A 23,880-nucleotide genomic window follows, 5' to 3' on the forward strand; every position below is an offset into this window, starting at 1 on the left:
TACATTTCTTTATTAGAACAAGGCTTCATGATATCCTCAGAAATAGCCATTTTAACGCAACAAAATTATTTATCATCCTTTTAATTCATTCTAATGGTCTCTATAAAAAGAAGTGACACTTGTGGTGTTAGGGTCCGAAATGACCTGGCAGAGAAGTGTGGCTCAATTCCCCCCAAATTGTCAATATTCAATGTTTACATGTTTGAGCGTGAGAGAGACTTGTCTTCAATTAGCATTTGCTATTAGGAGTAAAATAAAGTTTGAGTTTATGAAAAATAAATTACTTTTTACCTTCTATGTAGGGATGGGCAATATTATCGATTTCGCGATATATCGCGATATTTTATCTCGCGATACTGTATCGATATTCCAGTATCGATATCGCGATTTTTTTGAAAAAAAAAATTGATTTTTTTTTTTTTTTTTTTTTTTTCAGACACAGGTTTTATGAAAAACATTCAAAAAACCTATCACAGATCTGCAGCTACCCAATATGTAGTGTATATATAAACAATATGTAGTTGTGATATATGTATTCGCAATATATTGCAATATATTGCAATATATCGCAATATATCGCAATCGTGACCCAAGTATCGTGATACGTATCGTATCGTGAGATTGTTGCCAATACCCATCCCTACTTCTATGGTATACGGGTCAAAAATTACCCTAACACCACTAGTGTCACTATTTGTAATAATATTAACATTTAAAAAAAAAACTAAAACAAGTATTTTTATATATATTTTTTGAAAGTGTGTTCTAATTATTATTCTTAATTATTCTATTATAGCTAGATAACATCATTATCCATTGCCTTCATTATAGGAAATTTAATGAGTGAATTTTAACAGTTTTATATTAGAAAACGAGATATATTGAAAAATGAAACCCCAGCCCTAACCCAACATAATCATTTAATAAGTGTTTACATGTATATGAATGCATTACAAGTCAGCTATAAGGTGAGAGAAAAAAGATTATGAAAAAAAAAAAAAATTGAGTATTTTGGGCTGATATATATCACGGGTCAAATTTGACCCGCTAACACCACAAGTGGATGCAGTTTTCTAACACAATGCAAGGGTTAAATTGCATAGAAATGCAATAATGCAACTTTTAGAAACAAACAAACAAAACAAAACAAAACAAAACAAAACAACAACTGCACAATAATATTAAGTGTGTTGGATTATATATCTCAAGCAAGTTTCAAGGCTCTGCAAGATGATTTTCAACGGAATCCAGTGGCTTCCTTGAACATTAAATGAACCACAGGATACTTTGGAAAAGGTTTGGCAGATGTATGTGTGTGTGCCATGTGCTACATTTGGCAAGTCTCAGAAATGGGCCTTTGAAACACCCTCTGTAACAGTGGATAGTCATTTTTAACGTAGTGTTAATGTGTGCTAAAAAGTGTTCATTTTCTTTGATGACATTTGAAGAGGGTATGTAGTCATGGAGTAAAGAAGGAATTGGTAGATAGAACTTTGTTTTCATGTAAACTCACATAGGACTGGTACAGTACTGCTTAATATCATAAAGAGAAAAGTTGGTAACACTTTAGGTCTATAATGCATTATAATCATACTTATAATGAGCTATAATCTTCTGATAACGCTGTATTATCTATAGTTATATGCATTGCAGTATTATACTCAATGCCATAACACATAACAGCATTTTATAATGACTTACAAGGTGTACATCTGCATCATAATCGCCTTTCAACTAATTATAAAATGCTTTAAAATGTGTTAGCATTATTGTTAGAAATCATTATGATTATGAGTGTTTATAAGTATAATTATATGTTGTTATAAGCAAATTGTAATGCATAATATGTATGCATTACATACATGGGCTTCATAGAAAATGTTGACAAAACTTCACCTGGATGTTGACAAAGCCTTTGACACTGTGCATCTCCCCCATCAGGGCCGACACGAGGGAAGACTTTCCGGACCCCACAGGTCCAACTACAGCTACCAGCCGACCTGGCATTATGTCCAAAGACACACTGACAAACACACACACACAATGTTTTATAAACTAACTTTTGTGAAATGAAGCGTTTGTGAAAGTGTAACGTCGCCTCAGAGAAGCACACTTACTTCTTAAGCATAGCATCGGCTTGCCTCTCCCAAGCAAAGGAACCATCACACACGCTCACAGCAGTGTCTGAGAGGCAAAGATAACACACACACACACACACACACACACACACACACACACACACACACACACACACACACACACACACACACACACACACACACACGGCATATGCGCGCACACACACACAATCATTGATGTGAAAGAAAAACTCATACAGATGTGTGATGTTCTTTATAAATGGGGCGCCATTCCACTTCTTCAGAAGGTAAAAGTCTACTTTGAAAGGTGCAGAACCATCTCCAAGGTCGCTCGTTTATCCGGAATCCCTGTGAAACTGGTTTCTAGGCAACTCTAGTGCTGTATGGGTTACAATATATCAGCGTGGCACGTCCCTGTACATTTTGCATATAATGCAGATTATGTTTAAGTATGTTTATAATGCATTATAGAAATGGGCAGAATGGGCTTTTATTGCATCAATTTGGGTATCTCTCTGTTGCTTGTCAGCTACATATGGTATTGATTTTAAAATATATATTTTTAAACTTACACGGCTGTAATTGAGTTGCTATGCTTCCAATATGTAGGGCTTCAGGTCTCTTCTTAACTAAAACCACCACAATGCATTGCACTGTAATGTACTGTGAACTTGTAGATCAGCAATGTTCACCATTACAGCAGTATGCATCCGTAGTAGTACAAAACTAGGGCTTAAGTGGTCTTTAATCTGTTTACAATGCTGAGGCTTAAGGTTGACGGTTTTACTCAGTATAGCATTTAAACCTGTATGAGTGCACTACGTATTTATTTTCATCCTGTTGTTCTTTCATCAATTGTCGATTTGACTTTCATTAATGCATTTTCCATTATTGTAAAGCCTTCAGAAGATATAGTTTTGAAAGGAGACATAACACACTTGCAAGTACCTTAAACAATTCTCTCAGAGTTAAGGCAACGATATATACGTTCTATGTATATAGAAGCTCAGGATGGACTTACTGAAGCCGGAGTCGTGGCGTACAATATCGTCGGCAAGGTCATCACCACTCAAAAACTTCTCCAGTCGCTTTCTGGACACTGTTGTCTAAAAGACACACGTTTATATAATTTTCAAACAAATAAGATGAGGTCTATTGACGACATGGCTCCCATTTAGATCTCAACCTTTGTGCGGCTAGTCTATGATCTCAGTCATCTATGACATATAATATGACACATCTATGACCTACGACTCCATATATGGTCAAGATTCCAGCCCGAGCCAACCCCTGTTGACTTCCATTAAAAGATTTAAGTTAAATATTTCAAACAAATACAAAAATAATGTGGTGGTCTGGCCCAATGACAGTGTTCAACTTTGGCGCTGCTTGGTCTTGCGGTTTGCAAGATTAGCATCGGACAACAAACAGACAGACAGACAGACAGACAGAACCATTAGCAGATGTCTAGCATCATATCGAGCCATGCTGTACAAACACATTTTGTTTGAAAAGCTTTTTGATGAGGGAGTCAGGGACACAGTCGTATGACAAAATATAATGTAGGCTTTAGTCAATTAACGGTTATACAATTACAGACAAACTGTATCTACAGTATGTGCACTGTGGAGAGCCGTCAATGAGAATAGTTCATATTCAGTACTTGAGTATTGTGTCTCCGATCCCTACCTGAACCATTGCAGCAATGAGCATGGGCAGCATGGCGAGGGGAAATCGAAGGACGTTGAAAAGAGCGATGGAGGTGAAAGCTTTCTCAGCGTTCAGTATGTTGTCTGAGCTCACTCCCACAAACACCGCAAAGGTGGCCAGAGACACCTGCACAAAGAAACCGGTCAGTACACTGAGAAACAAGGTTCCTGGAACCTGGACATGTTATGTCCTGGACTGCGCCACCGTGCCCCCACATATGCCATTTCATCTCATCTAATCAATCTCATTGTCATTTCATTCCATCCCATGTCATATCACATCATCATGTCATCTCATGACTCACCAGAGCTGGAGCGCAGGAGAAAATGAAAGTAGAGATAGAATTGAGGTAGGCAAACTTCTTCATGACCTTCAACTCCTCCTCCCTAATTCCCTCCACCTGTGCCTGGAAGGACGGCTCCCATGCGTACAGCTTCAGAATCTGGGGGGGGGGGGGGGGGTTTGGGGGTGGTGGCATTTAGAGTAGAGCAGGCAGCATGAGGATGCGGAAAGGGAAGGGCGTTTCATAACATCGAGGAACAAAGGACCCCACTTTCTGTAGCAAAAGCCAATAATCAATCCCCAGCAGGTGGTGGGTGCAGGATAATGAAGGTCTGCCTGACATTTCTAATTGTGTGTGTGTTGTTTGTTTTGGAAAGACTTCAAGAAACCTTTTACTATCCTCCTCCACCCATCCTGCTTACCCATACAGACAACAAGGCTTTCAGAACAAGGCCAATACAGTAAGTTGAGGCATAGCAACCATATGGTAGTATACTATACAATATTGTTGCTGTCGGGCAGAAACCGCTTTTCTCCGTATATTCACTTTTTGTGTTTTTTCGTAACGCCCTACTTGATCATACTACAGCGTCACACAAAAGCATCAAAAGTAGCAATCTGAAAAGTAACAGTTTTGGCCATATGAGGTTTCCACCCGACAGAGACGGTTTAGTCAAATCACATATCTCTATGAAAATGTGAATGTAAAATATCTGCCAGGAAGATTATTAGATGATCAGAATAGAGTTGGGAGATATGGACAAAACCTAATTTTAATAACAATATATCCTTGATATCAATATTGTGGGGATGACTATTGGTGCTTTAACACAATGAGAGTTTTGATACATAATCATCAGTGACGCCTATATAATAACTAAGTGGGTAAAGGCAGTCAGTTCAGTTCAGAAACGTACATCACTTTACTGTATTGCAGCCTTTAATGCCAGGAATAGACAACACTTAGGCCATACCATCCAAAATCCCAGACAATATGTAGTCTCATATCACAATATCAATATAATAGCCCTATTTCAGATTTATTAGTATTATTTTTTATTTGTACCTGTATGGATAAACGGCATTTTTGAACAAACAAGCATACTGCAGGTCGGCTCATTTCTTATGGACTGCACCCAAATACCAAGAATGATTTGTTTGCTCGGTTTTATTCATTTGATGGGAACTTTGATGAGTGAAAGGGCACTCACCTTGATGCCATTCAGTATCTCATTCATTATTTTTAGCCTCTTGTCCTTATATTTCATGTTCTCCATCTGAAAAGGGAAAGAGGGAAACAAAAGGTGCATCTCAGGAGCAGACACACAGAGCTGTATAAAGAAGGCACAAAGAGCATCTTCATCAGTGTCTTCATGACCTGACAAAGACGTAACCTGACATCGAAACCTTGTCGCTCTTGCCTTGCACCCTGGCTCCAATCATCAGTTCCTCCAGTGCCTTCTTTATTCAAGCAGAATAATTACAAACAGAATATTACAAACTAACACTATAATAGCTTTTTTATTAAGCCAGTCATTTAAAAAAAGGGACAAAATGTGAAAGTGTTATCGATATCAGAAGAAAAACCTGAATCACAGAAAGTCATATTTGACGGAAAGAAAATGTCCAAATGTTTCAGAAAGTAGCCGATTTACAAGGGCATAACACGTAACATTGCAATGCGTTGTGACCTTGTAGATTGGCTATTTTCGCCATGCAATACCATCTTACAACAAAGAATAGGGCTTGTTTTTTCAATACCGACACCAGTATTGGAAAAGCTGCCGATACTGCCAAAAATTCTGGTATCGGCATCTGCGAGTATGCCAGTGTGACCCCCAACTCTGAGAGTGTATAAATGGAACCAAATGGACCCTGCAAGTCATGTGTATCGGTATCGGGAAGGGAAAAAAATGTATGGGTCCATCTCTATATATTAACCTGGATGCCTCTGGACTTGGCGGCCAGCAGGCCATTGATCGGTGCCATAAGCACCATGACGGCCAGGCCAGCCAGGACCGAAGGCCCCAGCTCCAGCCACAGGAAGGCGATAGAGAGCGCTATCTGCAGAGGGCAGGACCACAGCAGGTGGATGAAGTTGGTGACGTCGTTGAACCGCTGGGCGTCGGCCGACATCAGGTTCACCGTCTCCCCGACGGTGTTCTCTTTGCGGGCGTCGTTCGACACCACCAGGGCCTGAGAGAGGAGAGGGACGGAGAAAGAAATTGTTATTTAGTCACCTTATTCCTTGTTTTTAAAGTGTAGTGCTTATTTGGGCTTGCTTCCTAAGGTTTTTTAAACCAGTGGTTCCCACATTTTTTCCATGTCAAGGACCCCCAGATGTATTTGTCCGCAGACCCCAGATCTGAAAATATGTTGTGCCAGGTACCCCATAAAAGATTTGTGTTGTTAACATGTTTCACAAATATTCAAAAATATTTCACTTTTAAAAACATATTTTTTGAAAATAGCATTATCTACATGTGAGCTTGTAGATGTGCTATTGTCAAATGGCTGATCAAACTTAGCCTAGTCGCTACTTTTGGGATTGTTTTCATAGACCAGGCCGCTTGTTTCTCTTGCAAAATCTGGCAACACTGCTGTTTAGCTGCATTACACCTGCAGTAGCCTACTAGGGAGGAAGTGAATAGATATTGAATGAAGCAGCCCACTGAAAAACTCAATGGAGAGGGGCCAAGAATAAAGGGAATATCGAATGGAACATCCAGGATGAATGGAACACACATGATGCATACTTTGTATTTGTTAGACACTGGTCATTGATTGGAGAGAGGGGCGAGAAGTGGGGGCTTATTATCTTTAAGTAAGAGGAATTGATCTGGTCCTATAGAGGCAGAGGTAAAAATGGCAATTCTGGGAGGTCAATCGATGAGGGCAAACTGAATTAATCTGAGATTGTGAACAGTGAACAAGCAGTCCAACACACAACAGGATACACATACTGCAGATGGACACACTATTTACTAAACAGGCATGGTTTGTAAGTTTGTTGTCCAGTTCAGGTTAAAGGGATATTTCACTTTCAAACATGTTTGGGGTCATTTTAATGTCTACTCAGGCTTTTCCATTAATAATGGGTGTGTTAAGATTTAGGCGAGCTAATGTGCAAGCATTGACAGTACTGTTGACTACTGTCCATGCCTGACATTGGTGAACTTTGACCGGGCGTCAACTATTAGGAAAGAAGCGCTGTGGTTCAACCACTGGGATCTGAGGATTAATAAATCACTAAAATGGGCATCCCGTCCGGAAAATGGGGACACCCCTGTTGGCCTGTTACTGAACAAACACTCTATAGCAATGATTGCTATCTTAATGTAGAGCTCCGTAACACTTGCTTTAACAGATACCATGGCCACGACTGACGTTTACCTTCTTGTACACAGCGGCCATGATGGCCGTGCGGACCTTCATTCCCAGGACGTAGCACAGCTGGAAGTACTGCTGCAGCAGCAGAGACTGCAAGATGGCCGCCAGGAGCAGCAGCACTGCGTACATGTAGCCCACCCACGCGTACGCAGACTTGTCCTGAACGAACCCAATCATCAGCCTGGATGAAACAGAAACACTTCTTCAGTTCAGAGATGCCACAATTTGCTGGGACATTCATCAATGGTCTTAAATGGTCATAACCTATTTTGATCTCAGGCTGATCCTCTGTCTGGTGTTATCCGCACTTAAGCCTTAATACTTAAACTTAATATCTACTATGCTGTGCTCTTTCTTTTTTCTTTCTTGTCTACGGTTTTATTATTATTGTTATTATTATAACCTATGCTGCTTTATTGTCTGAAGGAAGCCGAACAAAAGTAAGTTTTACTCTTATGTACCTGTACACAAGATGTAACAAAAAAGCACAACCCTGAACCTTGAGATGAATAGCAGAAATAGCCGATCTGTGGAAATAGCCGATCTAAGCTGTGTTGTGGCCTTTTAGATCTACGTATTTTCTTTGGAAAACGTTCACCTATAATAACATGCCCAAAACTGCTTAAACTTTAAGCAGTTTTGGGCATGTTATTATAGGTGAACGTTTTCCAAAGAAAATACGTAGATCTAAAAGGCCACAACACAGCTTAGATCGGCTATAGCACAGCTTTTATTGTTATGTATCACGGTATACTGTTACTGTAGGTCAGCCTGCCATGTTTTCAGCCTTACGTAGTATTTAAACTGTACAGGAAAATAAACTACTATATCATCCTAGGGTTTCATGACCCTTTAAGCCTTAACCCTAGGATGATATAGTAGTTTATTTTCCTGTACAGTTTAAATACTACATAAGGCTGAAAACATGGCAGGCTGACCTACATTAACAGTATACCGTGATACATAACAATAAAAGTAATAATGGGTGGGTTAGATTTATATGTGCCAAGGTGTATTGGCAATACTGTTGTTGACTACAATCAATTCTTGCACAGTACCACGCCCAAAGTAAACACAACATACCCTAACACACCAATTATTAATTTTATTAGCGGCAGCTGCGTTGCTTACATCACAGTGTACTATAAGGTCGAGCCTTGACATAGTTTGACCATTTTAACAAACTATAAAATCGGCCTTGGGTTTCAAGTCTCTTTAATCTTCAGGAAAGAGGTCAGTTGTGTTACGATAACAAGATAAGATAAGATGAAGAAACACATGACACACTTTCACTAATTTGGGTTGGCCATTGATGAGTTTTATGTGGCTAACTTCACCTCAGTCACACATCACTTCAATGATTACCTCAAATGAGCTTGTAAGCCCTGAGCCAAAGGCAGATGAAAATGATGTCACATCCTAACCCTAAACTTAAAGGCAAAAGTCCAGTGAATGACTGTGACGCAGAGAAGCTTAGCATAGTAAGTACGTCAATATACTGTACATAAAAAGTAAAGTTTTTTTTTTCTCATGATAAATTGTCAAAGGGTATGATGTACCTGATTGGGAAAAAAACTAACAAAAACCTTGATATCAATAATGTCATAAAGTAGTTCAGGGCTTCCCAAACTCGTCCATGCCAAGGTACCCCCAAATAGCCATAGCCTAAATGGCTTATAAAAAAAAGAGCAAAAATAACTGATCTACAAACTCACAGCATTTTCGTGAGCTTGTTGATCTGCTATTTATAACATTTTTGAATAAAATTGAACGATTTACAATAATAAATAATTAAAAAAGAATACACATTTGACAGTAATGACATGCTCAAAATAGTGTTTTTTAGTGTGTGTGTGTGTGTGTGTGTGTGCGTGTGCGTGTGCGTGTGCGCGTGCGCGTGCGCGTGCGTGCGTGCGTTGTTTACTTGAGGATCTGAGGACTAATAAAAACCAGCAGGTCTTGTAGAAGTTTGTAGAAGGCTGATTTGAGCAGAATCCATTTGAAGCTCTGGAAAATGGAGGGGATAAGCCACGACCGAGGGTAATCTTTATCTTCCTCTTCTTTCTTCGTCTCTGTCTTCTCCTTCTTCTTGTCTTCCGTCTTTCCCTTTTCCTCCTGAGAGAAAGATAGAAAAAAGGTCTTGTGAGTGCACAAATTGAGCTTTTACATAAGTCATTTATATTTAAGATGTGATCATGATGACAGTGGTTTAAAGGTGAATATAGTGGGTTATTATACTGCACAAAGCAAACAACATTTTAAATAATTTGTATTGGAAGATAACAATACATACAGTTCCACCTTTTGAAGAAGTGGACACAATCACCAAGCACATTCACTACAACTATAAATGTCTAGTTTTCAAAATCAAGTGGATGGCACATCATAACTACATATAATGAGACAGTGGTGAATGTTATAGTTATAGTCACTGTATACAGTAGTTAAAGTGCTTGATGTGGATTGCCCTTTACTTCATTAAAATACATATTCCTTCATTAATTATTTTTTTTGAGGCCCCTGACTATCGACTACAACATAATGGAAATTTGTGAGTGTATTATGACATTTACTGGCATTTATTGCGAGTATAATTATTATTATTTATTTCTTTATTTTTGATGGGGTCCGTAGCCAAATACATATCATTTTGGGGGTCCTTCACATGAAAAAGGTTTGAGAACCACTGCTATAAGTACACTCACCATCATCAGTACATCCTGACTGACTCCCTTCCCAAGCCCATTAGAGAGTCCGTTCTGGGGGAGGACATCCTTCTCCCTGAACTGGTCCTGCCTATTCCCCTCTCTCTTCTGGAACTGGACCCTGGCGGCGGCCAGCTTGACCAGCATGACCTTCCGGAAGCGCTGGCTGAGGTAGTCTGTGGTATCTGCCTCGTTCAGGTCAAACATGTCCTCCTGCACCAGCGGCTGCTTGAAACCCTTCGTCACCATGCTGGAAAAGACAGGAACACACGGTGAGGTGTGAGGAAGAATTATACTGTATCGTTATTATGGTTGTTTAATATCTATCCTTTATATTTAACCATTGATTATATAACTTATAATACATTATGATAACATGATATGATATTTTGTAGCTTGTCAGAGCCAAGATCTGTCTTGTTATGGTTCAGCTTGTCCTTGTAGCCGCTAGTATAACTATGGTCTGATCCCTGTGCTCGTTGGCACAACTGGATGTGTCAGACTGTGTGTCTTAGCGTACTTCTCCCCATGATATCATGTGCATTAAAGCATAACCATCACCACCTAGAATGTTGTCTCGACTCCTATTGCCTCAACAATTAATGATCGATCCAGACTTCCACGACAGGGGTCAGGAGACACAAAATCATTGTCAGCGATCAGCCATCTTGCAATCCAAATGTACCTGTTGAGCCATTGGAAAGTGATTCGGCTCAGAAATGGGGCCCCAGCCTCTGGATTCTATGGTACAAATAAAATGCACAGATGAATAAAGCTTACAGGGCATCAAATCATGTTAAACGCTGGAAATATTCACGTGAAAGAACAGTAACTACGTTGGCATTCTCGTAAACAATAAATATGTTACACAAATATTGGAAATTAGTGTTTGAATAGCTCTGCCAACACATTACACTCAAGGCTGTTATGTCAGGAGTGGAGCAAAATCCACAAACTCACCCAAACTCCATAAAAACTAATGCAAGGATACTTATATCATTATTATACATTTGATTTCATGGTTAACCAAGCATTGTAAATACAATATACATTTATAGGCCAATACTGTACCAACTAAGTACTGTCAATACAGTATGTACAACTAGAAACATCCTCTACCAGGGACGGCATCACTGTGCAAATTCATTCTGCTACCTGTAAACTCAAATTTTCTGATCTTCTAATTTTAAGTCATTTCCATACCATTATGTGAAATATTTAATTTAAAAAAGCATCTGATATTGTTGTCTAAATACAGATATGGACTAGTACGTAAATATCGGAAGTTGTTCCTTATCTGTTGCCATACATTTAAAGGAGGTTAAATAAATGGGAGACTTGAAAGACTTCTGCTTGGCTCCATACTGTACTGAATGCAGTGCTCGCAACAACGGATGCTCGGTTACCTTCTTGACGAGTTCCTCTGCTTCCGGAGGGATGTCAGCGAATGAAGAGAGGACAAGACCTACGAGCTCCAGCCCAAAAGCTATATAGAAAAGGCAGAACCGCGGGACATCCTGGACCACTCCTCCCTGGAGATAAAAGAAGGGTTCACGAGGAGAGAAATGGTTGCATTCTTCGGAAACTCTTTAATGTAATTGCATGCACAAGTACAACGAAATTGAAGAAGCAGCTCAGCTAAAAACTACACCATATATTGCACAGCTCTGGGGCAGAGAGATCAGCTTTTTAGTCATATGACACTGTCGTGCGACAAAGTATAAATCGGGCTTCAGTCTCATGTCTTCTGCTGTAGATTGGTTAGCACTTGAGCTGCGCCTAAGAAAACTGTCCTTTTGTTTGTCTTACTCAGTCACGGCAAAAGGTCACAATAAAGGAGGACTCGCACACTGGAATAAAGACTATTAGGTCTTGTTGGCATGTAAAAGCCTTCATTAAAAGATCCAGGGCTGAACAGAGTATGGCAAACGTTTCAGTCCACTATTGTTCAGTTCATCTTTTAATGAAGCATTTTATCAAATCAAATAAAACATTATTTATTTAGCACATTTCAAACCACCAAGGTCAAAGTGCGGCCCAGAGCATATTAAAATACAAAAAGACAAGAAAATAAATAAAAACAGAGAAAAAGGTATGCCTTGAGGGCCAGGGTAATTACACAGTCAAAGAGCATTAAAAGCTAGTGAGAAAAAAAATTGTCTTTAGTAAGGATTTAAAAACCTCCGATGACTGAACAAAGTGAATGTGGAATGGCAGGGTGTTCCAGAGTCTGGGGCCGGCCATCGCGAAGACTCGGTCACCTCTGGTACACTGTGTACAAAAGGCTTCCAGTGAGAGTTAATTGTGTGTGCTTGTTAAGTGTGTGCATGGTTCATCATGACCCTAACCCTGCTACACGCACCAGCGGGTAATTAATGAACGCGCCTGTGGGTAATTTAGTGAACGAGACTTTTCCCTTCTTCTCCTCTTGCATCAGTCAGAACAGAAGTAACTTCTGAAGTGTGTCCAGTTCATATCAAGAAGTTGCTCCAACAGTTGGGCTTGAAGTCATTTGAAGTTTGTGTGCGTTCATGCAAAAGTAAGTCCTGTGTTTCCTAGTTAAATGCCATTCGTTTGTGTGTGAAATGTGCCCTTTGATGTCCTGTTTTGTAACGCTGTTTGTGCACGCCGTTGTCAGACAGTCTGAAGGTAGCAATATTCAAGTGCTTTGATTTCATTATAAGTGCATCAGTTTCAAGTGACTGTGAAATGCTGATGTTTATTCCATAATGTAAGCCCTATATTGTTTATGTTTCACTGTTTGTGTATGACATCACATGTGTATTTGAACAATGGGCATTAGGCCTAATTCATAGTTAAGTCTGATAAGTTGTTTGTATGCATGCTGCCTCAAGCATTGTCAGAGTGATATTTTGTACTGTACTGTGCTCATTAACCTCCAGTAAAAACCCATACATGAGAGAAGTTGTCTGTCCTGCGTTCTAACCGACACCCCTGGGTGAAGTGGGGAAGCCGGACCAGCCAGCCAGTACACCAGTCCACCTTCAGTCCTTTCTTTTAACCCTCACTAACAGACTGGTAAGCCGATCTCTGGGCTCTGGTTGGGATGTATGGCTGAATGAGATCAGATTAATATGGAGGAGCCAGCCCAATTACGGCTTTAAAAACAAACAATAAAATATTAAAATCAATTCTAAAACAGACGGGGGAGCCACTGGAGTGAGGCGAGGATACAAACAAGACCTATTATAGTGTGGTGTCTTTATTCCTGTGTGCAAGTCCTTCCCTGTTCTATTTCTACTGCAGACTGCCAGGTTCTCTGTCCATACTAGGGTTGGGAATCGGATCCTTTAGGATTTTAACGGATTCCTTAACGATTCCCCCTTAACGGTCCGATTCCTTAACGGTTCCCTTTAACGATTCCTATATATTCCTATATATATGTATATACCTCACTGGCTCTTAAAGTGAGTTACAGGGACCTTCTGGGTTACTTGAGGTTTGTAACTCTTGAGAGTGTACAAATGGAACCAAATGGACCCTCACAGGTCCTTTTGGTTCCATTTGTACACCTCAGAGTTATGGTGGTCCTTGAAATTCAAACGTTTGAGAACCCCTGGTATTGTAATTGTATAGCAGACGTGAAGTCCACATGCCAGCTCTGACAGTGTGATGATAAAAAAAACGGTTCCGGAAATGGTTCCAAATGTGATGGAACTGATTTCGGTTCCTCAATGTTGGATCCGGTTCCTCCAATCCCGGATCCCAACCCTACTCCATACCTGTCTCCATGCCTCTCTCAGAAGGGTCTGGAAGGGGAAGATGTCACACACCACCAGCAGCAGCCAGAAGTTAAACAGAGTGGCTGAATCGACGGCTCCGTCTCGACGGCGCACTCCCTCTTGGCACAACATAAGCAGGAGCTAGAAAAGAACGATAATAACAATAATAATAATAAACTTGAAAGAAAGCACTTATTGAAAGAGTCAGCGCTTCAAGTGCTTCACACAGCCTCAAAGAAAAAAAAGTTGAATACAAAAAAGATTTAAGATCTGCTCTACTTACCCATGAAACAGCGAACAGGATAGGGTTGGTATAAAACACAGCTGCATGCCTCCCGGTTGCACTAGTATCAGTCCCAGGACCATAATCCTCTCCTAATGTCACTGCAAGGCCTGCAATCGCCGTCAGGAACAGCAGACCTGTGATAAGCTGAAGGGGTGAGAGAGGAGAAGTGTGAGTGTAGAAAAGGTGAGCAAGACAAAAATGTAGTAGACACTGGTGATACGGTATATACATAAAAATTCCACAAATGTGTCATACATTACTAGCCAATATTCTAGGTGGTGATGGCTATGCTTTCTTTTCGTTTTGAATGATGGACACGTCATTGTGCAACAAAATTAATCACCTAATAGGTTGTTGTCAATATACTCAAAGCTTTTTGTTTGCGAAGTTTATACTTTGTCATACAACATGCCGACAATTACTGAAGAATGTGACACAGACAGTCATTTTTGGCGATATGTCAACAACGTACAATATAGTCTTTCCTCACCCACTGTATATGCCTTCCCTCTTCTCAGGTATGAGAACGCTTAAAAAGAAAACAAAAACTCGGCTGGTGGATAAAAATAAAAATAAAACACAGGGACTGTCCCTGTGTTGTTTTATTTTATTTTACATGTCATTGTGTATTTAAAAAAACTGGAGTGACATAAATGTATTTGTTTCATTATACCTACATGACTTTCACACACATCACCTTTTTGTTTGTTTGCGAGAGTACTACAAAGGAAATAATTTCTAGACGTGTTTTATCCACGATTGTTTTTAACCAACATGTTGAATGATTTGTGGGGTTTATGCAATCCAAATAAACCAAACCTAAACGGCACCAATTATTTATTACCAATCGTTCTTTGGTTTACTCCCTCCTCTCCCCTGCACTTGTTAAGCCCGGTTCATATCGTGCCACAGGGCATGGTGGCAGTGACGTACGCAGAAACTAGCAGACCTACAAGCGATACAAGCGTTTTTCGACGTGCGACGCGCTCATGCGACGTATAGTATAATTTGGGTTTTACCTGTTTGTAGATATAGAGCCTGGGCAGATGTTTTGGTCTGCCCCTGAACAGAGCAGCGAGGTGCCAGGGGCCACAGAGCCACAGGAAGCCCAGAGGGATCCACACCAACAGGGTCTGCTCCACACACACAGGGAGGTCCGGGTCTTCTCTCTCCACGTATGTGGAATTCTAACGCCATCGGTACACAGTGCAGACCCAGAGACAGGAAGCGTGCACACACGTACACACACACACACACACACACACACACACACACACACACACACACAATGGACGTTAGAACAAGGGCTGTCACAAATTATGCAATTTTACTTGATTAATTGTCGCTCAAATAATTGCGATTTAATTGTGGTCGTTGAACATTGGAACATTAGGTCTTTTAGGCTTCGTAGACAAAAAGGTGCACAGGGCAGATATGATTAACTTACATAATTTGATATAATAACTATACTTTATATGAATAGTGTAAGTAGCCGATCTACAAGCTCAAACGAACACACACACACACACACACACACACACACACACACACAGCTCCTCATAAAACCGTAAAACATTAAACTAAGTACTGCCACTGGGTTCGGCCCTGGAGGCTCTCACTATATTACACCACAGAGACTGCTCGTCTCCCTGATTAGAAGTTTAATTAAGGGTGACTCATGGGTGATGGAAATACAAATCCCTGCTCATTACAGCATGTGTTCCGGGAGGGGAGGGGGAGGGGAGGGGAGGGGGGGGGGGGGGGGGGCGGAGGAGTGTACAAACAAACTTTACGCAACAATCTCAATCATCAACAGATACAAATTAGACATAAATTGGCAGTCCTTGAATCAACAATCAAATATAATCGAAATCCCCTCAATTATCAAATTAGAAAGAAAGATTTAGAAGACAGCATAAAAAGGTTGAAATCTCACAATGCCTGTGGTTCTGACGACCTTGGGGCAGAGATGCTGAAACCCAGCAGCCCTGAGCTCAAACAGGGCCAATCTCGTCCTTCAATCAGGTTACGTTTCTGTAGTTGAGGGCTTATGTCCTCAATACATACATAGTGGAGATAAATGGGACCCGAACAACTACCGAGGTAACTGTGAGAGCACTGTGCCTGAATGCTGGCCTTCCTTACCGAACACAATGTCCTGAGTAAAGGGCTTATGCCCCCCCCCCCCCCTCACCAAATCACCGCACTACTGACCATCTTTAGAGTGCAGCAGCCTGTTCTCTTCAAAAAGAGTTCAACGGCATGTGTCTGATATGCTCCGCGCTAATAGCTTGTGCAAAGGAACACAACATCAAACGACACTATGAGACGACACACAAAGACAAATGGTGTATACATGATGCAGAATGCAAAGCGTAGACGACCTTGAAGCAGCTGTGTGTTCAGCGAGTTGATGAAGTTGTGAAGGCCAGTTACATTATTGCCCACAAGCTCTACAAGCTCACAACGCCTTGCAACGCGAGGCGTTGTGAGCTTGTAGATCTGCTATTTTCCTCTTTTTTTTTTGCCTATTTCTTATGTTATTTGACAATTTGGCCAATGTTTGACAATTTTTTATAGTATAGGTTGTTTGTTAATTTGATGCAGTAATGGTCTTTTTTTTTCGAAACAAAAGTGACTTGATGAGGGCCGCGACCAGTTGCTCAGACGCACATGCGCAGGAGGAGCATGCGTGCTCACATTGCTTTCACTTTCACTGCTATGACTACAGTATATCACTTTCCAAATTGTGTTTATTATGAAGAAGAATAGCTACTTTAATTATTATTAATTTAATTACTGGTATTATAGTTGTAGGCTAAGAAATTTGGTATGAGAAGTGAAAAAAAATGCACTTTTTGTTTAAGGGGCCCCAAGAAACCATTTGAAAGTAGAACAAATCAAGTGAAACTTTGTAAAACAAATGAATAAATATTGGCAACTAGCTACATCAGTCACGTCATCAGTTGCAACAGAGAAGGCAAATGACTTAACTTTGTCTTTTAGTTTACGGTTCAAATCTCCTGCAATGTCTCTGTTTCTCTCTGACATATTCCTTGACAAGCTGATATTAGCAAACACCACCAATTCAGTGTCGGCCAGCATGCATTATTTGACAAAATAATCCCCTTCAGAATATGGCTTTGATGCGGCAGAAACTTTGTGGGCAATAATGTAACTGGCCTTCACAACTTCATCAACTCGCTGAACACTGTTTGCTGAACATTGTTATTTCTTTCACAGCTGCTTCAAGGTCGTCTATGCCTTGCATTCTGCATCCTGTATACTTGTATACATCATTTGTCTTTGAGTGTCGTCTCATAGTGTCGTTTGATGTTGTGTTCCTTTGCACAAGCTATTAGCGCGGAGCATATCAGACACATTCCGTTGAACTCATAGAAGAAAAAGAGGTCTGACCTTCATTGACAAGCTTTCTTTTCTTGGACAGCACTTTGAAACAGCAGCAGTGTCTCTTCTCCTCAGCTTTCAGATGAGTAGTGTGATACTTTACTTTGCCTACCTGAGCATCTCTATTCATGTTGTGAATAATGACATAAGTGAGGCCATTACATTACAGTCATTTAGCAGACGCTTTTATCCAAAGCGACTTACAATAAGTGCATTCAACATACTGTAGGTAGGGAACAAAACTACTAATCACCAGAAGTCTTAAGTGCATTCTCTTCTAAAACAAGCAACTAAGAGTATACCTAGCTCTAAGGTAAAAGTGCAATATATCAGCTACCTACTTTCTTAAACAGATGACACAAATAGGAAAATCAAATGAGCAAGAGCTAAAACAAGTAAGTGTATTGAATAAACAAGATCCAATAAAACAAGAAAACAAGAGCTTGTACAACTAGTTAACAGCAAGTAGGCAAGGCGAAGAGGAAAGGTAGTGTTTCCTGAAGAGGTGAGTTTTCAGCCTGCGGCGAAAGATGGGCAGTGACTCTGCTGTCCTGACATCAGTGGGGAGTTCATTCCACCACTGTGGGGCCAGAACAGGAAAAAGCCATGACTTACGTGTAGATCGGCCAGAAGGACCACTGCGCGACGAAGCAACCAGTCGCCTCGAGGCGGCAGACCGAAGTGGTCGGGCAGGGGTGTAAGCATTGACCATAGCCCGGAAAGTAACTAAGTACATGTACTCAAGTACTGTATTTAAGTACAATTTTGAGTACTTAAATACAATTTTGAGTACTTAAATACAATTTTGAGTACTTAAATACAAAACAAAAATCTATAATTATTTAGGTATAAAATGTTTCGCTGTTTTTCCCCTCCTCCAAATAAGCCTCCTGATATCCCGTTTATTTGAACGTAGTGGATCGTCACCCCAACTGACTCACCTGTTTGTAAAATAAAACAAGTTGACCACAGTTCCTCTGGGCATTGCTTGACACACACACACACACACACACACACACACACACACACACACACACACACACACACACACACACACACACACACACACACACACACACACACACACACACACACACACACACACACACACACACACACACACACACACACACACACACACACACACACACAGGCCTTGGCCTCTAGGGAGTGTGCGTGCAAAGTGTCACGCGATTGGTCCAGTTATAAGTAAAAATGCGAATCGGCCTGTTATAGGTCCACCATAAGGCCAATTTCAAATATGTAGGGTGGCATTTCTTTCTTGGCCTAGTGGGAATGTATGTGCAAAGTTTCACGGCAATCACGCGCTGTGTTAATGATTTGAGGCATTTTGTTCAAAAAGTAGCACTCCTGCAAACCTTCGAAGCCATTCTTAGCCAATCAGGATGGAATATGAAAAATCTGAAAGACCCGTTTGGTTTAATGACTTTAGTGATACTGTATACCGATTTGCGTGATGTTTGGACAAAATCTGTAGGAGTAATATCAAAAAATGTGTTTTGCAAAAATCGGCCTTGTGGTGGCCTCGTGGTGGCGTTATGGCCGATCTGAAAGATTTGGGGCCGAGAGTCTGCTCTGGCATCCAGGGAGTGTGCGTGCACAGTTTCGCTGCCATCGTAATCCATATCATATTAGTATATACATTTAATCAATAATATTCATCAAAATCTGAAATTTGAATGAATGTATGAGGATTTAATATATGTTCTCCCACTGTGGAAAATGAAATAAGAATAGATGATTCATCAGAATATCATTTTCCCTGTGTGTGTGTGTGTGTGTGTGTGTGTGTGTGTGTGTGTGTGTGTGTGTGTGTGTGTGTGTGTGTGTGTGTGTGTGTGTGTGTGTGTGTGTGTGTGTGTGTGTGTGTGTGTGTGTGTGTGTGCGCGCGTTTGCGTGTGCGTGCGTGGGTGCGTGCGTGCGTGCGTGTATTTTCTTAAACACCCATATAATGTAATTATTAATTCAATTTGGCAAATGTTAAAATATGCCAAAGTCTTTATTTACCCAGTAAAGGTCTAAACAGGTCAGTCAATTGAGGTGACGATCCACTGCGTTCAAATAAACTGTATATCAGGTGGCTTACTTGGAGGAGGGGAAAAACAACAAAACATTGTATACCTAAATAATTAGCCCAGCCTCCAGTCAACTGGAGCCCAACCCATGCAGCAGAGTGCCACCCACTAGATATCAGGCAGGCAGCAGCGCCAGGCAGCAACGCCAGGCCTCAAGAGAACTTAAAGCAGCATTTGCAGAAGCACAGCCTGACAAGCCATACCACCCCTGGGATGCAGCCAAGAGAGAGAAGGATGGAGGGGGGAAGTTCAAGCATTGAAATTGGTTAAGAAGTCATGGAATTTAGTCAAAGGACTAGCCTATGCAAATTGTAAACATTTCAGGATGTGTGTGTGTATATAGATAGATAGATAGATAGATAGATAGATAGATAGATAGATAGATAGATAGATAGATAGATAGATAGATAGATAGATAGATAGATACAGTCTAAAAAGTTTGAGAACTACTGCAGTAGACAACCGACAGGCTCCAATTAATTGGAAGCCAGTGACATGAAAACACAGACTGATGCCCGACACTTGACGAGCTACAAAAGATGGCTTTCTCTCACGCTTTCTCTTGTCTGTCCTCCTGACCACCAAGCACCAGAAGGCATGACCATCTCTGTCTTTTAGTGTGAACGGGAACTAAATCGGTTCCTCAAATGTTGTGAAAGCCCGGTGAGGTTTAGTCAGTCCGTGGGAAAATGCAACATTTTGCCTGGCTGAAGAGAGACGTTTCCATTTTTGTCAAAGGACTAAACTACGTGAGGAGGGCCGGAACCGGAAGCGCTTGAACGGTGAACAAATCATTTGAACTCATCTTTGTACACTGAAATGAACGATAATTCCCGTCACTACTGTCCTTCTCTTCCGTTCAGCCTCTTGCAAGCACTCCCAAACTCCTCTTTTAAGGAGTATTTCACCTTTCAAAACCACAACCTCAAAGACAAACCACCTCTGGCATGGGCACACTGGGCCTGTTTACACAGATCGTCCAGGAGCCTTTATAGATGCTTTTGAACATCAGCTTTTTTTTTTGCTATTTTCACTGCACAACATTCCACTTCTATGGAATCCAAATGACTGAAACCAGTCGTGGCGACTGAGAACTTAAAATCCATGCAGTCGTTCATATCATGCTCAAAATCGAACCCACCACACTGGTTATGTGCACAGTACTTCACTCAACTTCAATACGACTCTCAACAAAAGTCACAGCTGTCTAAAAACTGTATTGACAGGAAAAGAGTGCAGAGGTGAAAATATCTGTAGCAGTGTGGGTGGCGCATCAAGGCCACTGTGGCCTCAGGGGCCAGGGCATATCATTTTTGAGGGGAACACAGCCATACTGAGGGGGCACAGCCTTCATGGCTTCCATGAAATCCCTGCCCTGAGTCACACACATTCACACGCACTGACGGCAGAGGAAACCATGCATGACACCAAACTGCTCATCGGGAGCGGTTAAGGGTTCAGAGTCTTGCTCAAGGACACTTCGGCACTAACCCCGGGACTATATCCTTTATTTGGTATTGTCAAAATGGTTAACCATTGATAAATAAACTGAGCTCTCCAATATGACCAATATTCTATGTTGCTTAGTCATGAAAATGTACTACACCTACCCAGCAACTAGGGGCAGTACAGTTATCAAGGTTACCATCGTGTCTTGATGAAGTTTCTTAATGTGTGAAGTTTTATGTAAAGCACTTTGAATTGGCTTGTTGTTGAAATCTTCTATACAAATACACTGGCATTGCCATCATCAGTCACACATTGGAGGGGATATTGCATAGGATACATATTATTAACGTCCTGATTGTACACATCCCATCGAGCAGGCTTAATTTGAAGGTGAAAGGTCAATAGCTGACCTCCAGGACCAGACCAAAACAGTGATGACCCTCCCAACACACACACACACACACACACACACACACACACACACACACACACACACACACACACACACACACACACACACACACACACACACACACACACACACACACACACACACACACACACACACACACACACACACACACAATTTTCAAAAATAATTATGGTTTTACATCTTTACAAAGTGGACAACAGCAGTTACAACAGCAGTTACAACACACACAGAAATGTGAGCGGGGAGGAAAAAGCATAGCGACTAAATTAGAAAAAAGGGGGTAAAAGAAAAATCAAACATTGAATAACTGTCTTCACTGTGCTCTTTGATTTCTTCTTCAATTGTACGACTGATCCAAAGATATTTTGAGCGCGACTTGAAAACCAAAAGCTTGGCAATAAAGTTGAAACTTAACATTGCCACTTCCTTAATAAACTATACATTATCGTGGCATTCAGTGTAGTGAAGAACCTCATGAATACAGGGCTGTCAGCAATGCTGAGTCATGTAAGAAATGCCGAGTCATGTCAGAAATGCTGAGTCATTCGAGTCAGTAATGGATAGTCATGTTTAACCTATCCGAGCTTGATGAATAACGGATGGTACGGTAAGAAATCATGATGTGGGAGATCAAAATGTGATTATAGACCTAAATTTACATTTAAAAAAATGTTTTACAATATTTTTAAACTTCACTTGCTTTAACCACTTAACAATTTTCAAAAATACAAGTTCACCAAGTTGTGAACTTGTAGATCTGCTATTTTCGCTATTTGTTAAAGTATAAAATATTTTTGAAATTCCTATAATTTTCGAACATTTTCAACTACTGTATAATGACATGCCCAAAATAGGGACGCCAGGTCGAGAGTGGTTTGAAGACTATTAATAGTATTAAATTTGGTCGCATATCTTTGACAAAGCACTTTTCTATCTCATGCATGGGCTGTGATCAATCAAAAGCTCAAAGGAATGATTCTACTTTATCACCTGCTGCAGTAAACAGTGTGTTCTACTGATCTCCCACAGTGAGGGCCCCAGTCCCATCACATCACATGCACTCACCCACTCACCCAGAAGACTGAACCACAGAACTCCTCCAGGGCTTCAGCAGGCATGGTCCCCGATGAACGGCTTCACTGTCCTTTTGATGAGCATAAAACCAGTCGCCTTCACTGTCCCCCGCTTTAGACAGCGGCCCACGCGTTCACTTCTGACCCCGCACACACACTCCACAATAAATCAGAGCACTCCCAAGGACTTTGAGATATGGAGCATTTTTAAACAGAAGGCAGACCTCGCAACCTCACCATAATAGACAAGAGAGTAACAGAGATGTATTGGAGGTCTTTGAAGAGCAGCGTTAATGCTTAACCCAAGTCCTGATTCGAGGGGTTCTTCTTTCTACTCTCAAGAATAGTATTCTTGCTATGATAAAGCAATTTTCTGCCTCACTGAGCCACCCTCTGCCTCACAAGCATGCACAGACCCGAACACACACACATCTACCGACAGATGTAATAACTCTTCCCCTGACTCTCTGCAGAATGACTGAATGAATCTACTGGTACTCCGAACTGAGTGTACAGTATCTAAAGTCTGTCTAAAGTCCAGCCGACTAGGCCACAAAACCTTGTGTGTGTTTGTGTGAGAGAGGAGAGTGACAGTAAGGGAAAGGGAAAGAGGAGGACTTTAAACCAGTTCAAAGCCCTCCCTCCACACTGAAGTTGTGTGTGTGTGTGTGTGTGTGTGGGATTGTTCACCAACAGAGGAAATGGGGTTGGGAGGGTTGTAGCTGGCGGGGCCTCTTTTCCTGTGCAGCAGCAGCAGCTGCTCCTACATTCTCAGTCTCATAAGATCTGACTTCCCAATCAGGTCTGATAAGCATCAACCCTGTTCAAATCCTGAGAGTTAACTTAACTCAGAGATGGCACCAAATGGACACTTGGGGGTCTGTAGCTCATGAGAGGGTACAAATGGAACCAAATGGACCCTTGCATTTGTACGTTCAGAGTTAATTCAATGCTCATTGTTTTACTGTGAGGGGGCAAGCCCTTTGAACGAGAACAGAGGAGAAGGAGCCATTCAAGTTTGGTTTAAAAAGAGGAAGAAAAAGACAAATTGAATAGAAATGCAAGTATGTTTTTCAAACACGGTGCCATTTTGCCACTTTCACTCTCCCCCATCCCCCTATCTATTTATATTTAATGTGTCAAATAATATTCTAGGTAATTATTTATCCTTGGCCATGTGAATTCAATATTCAATGTGAACATAGT

The 23,880-nt window shown here is 40.9% G+C and overlaps 1 protein-coding gene across 1 annotated transcript in view; it reads right to left on the reverse strand.

Moving 5' to 3' along the window:
* The window catches only part of abcc2 (ATP binding cassette subfamily C member 2), a 55,063-nt gene extending 31,871 nt beyond the window's left edge, over window positions 1-23,192 (reverse strand). Inside the window, exons 1-16 of the mRNA XM_084076623.1 lie at window positions 22,675-23,192; window positions 15,235-15,402; window positions 14,213-14,359; window positions 13,930-14,070; window positions 11,593-11,718; window positions 10,872-10,927; window positions 10,187-10,436; window positions 9,406-9,596; window positions 7,485-7,662; window positions 6,033-6,287; window positions 5,303-5,368; window positions 4,114-4,251; window positions 3,789-3,935; window positions 3,121-3,205; window positions 2,118-2,184; window positions 1,897-2,023 (exon numbers count right to left, since the gene is read on the reverse strand). Coding sequence (XP_083932749.1) covers window positions 1,897-2,023; window positions 2,118-2,184; window positions 3,121-3,205; window positions 3,789-3,935; window positions 4,114-4,251; window positions 5,303-5,368; window positions 6,033-6,287; window positions 7,485-7,662; window positions 9,406-9,596; window positions 10,187-10,436; window positions 10,872-10,927; window positions 11,593-11,718; window positions 13,930-14,070; window positions 14,213-14,359; window positions 15,235-15,402; window positions 22,675-22,719 — 2,187 coding nt within the window. The 5' untranslated portion in view covers window positions 22,720-23,192. The remainder of the gene's footprint in view (window positions 1-1,896; window positions 2,024-2,117; window positions 2,185-3,120; window positions 3,206-3,788; window positions 3,936-4,113; window positions 4,252-5,302; window positions 5,369-6,032; window positions 6,288-7,484; window positions 7,663-9,405; window positions 9,597-10,186; window positions 10,437-10,871; window positions 10,928-11,592; window positions 11,719-13,929; window positions 14,071-14,212; window positions 14,360-15,234; window positions 15,403-22,674) is intronic.
* Window positions 23,193-23,880: the final 688 nt, after the last annotated feature.

The sequence above is a fragment of the Gymnoscopelus microlampas genome (assembly GCF_963454915.1).
Source record: "Gymnoscopelus microlampas genome assembly, chromosome: 13".
NCBI classification, from domain to species: Eukaryota; Metazoa; Chordata; class Actinopteri; order Myctophiformes; family Myctophidae; genus Gymnoscopelus; species Gymnoscopelus microlampas.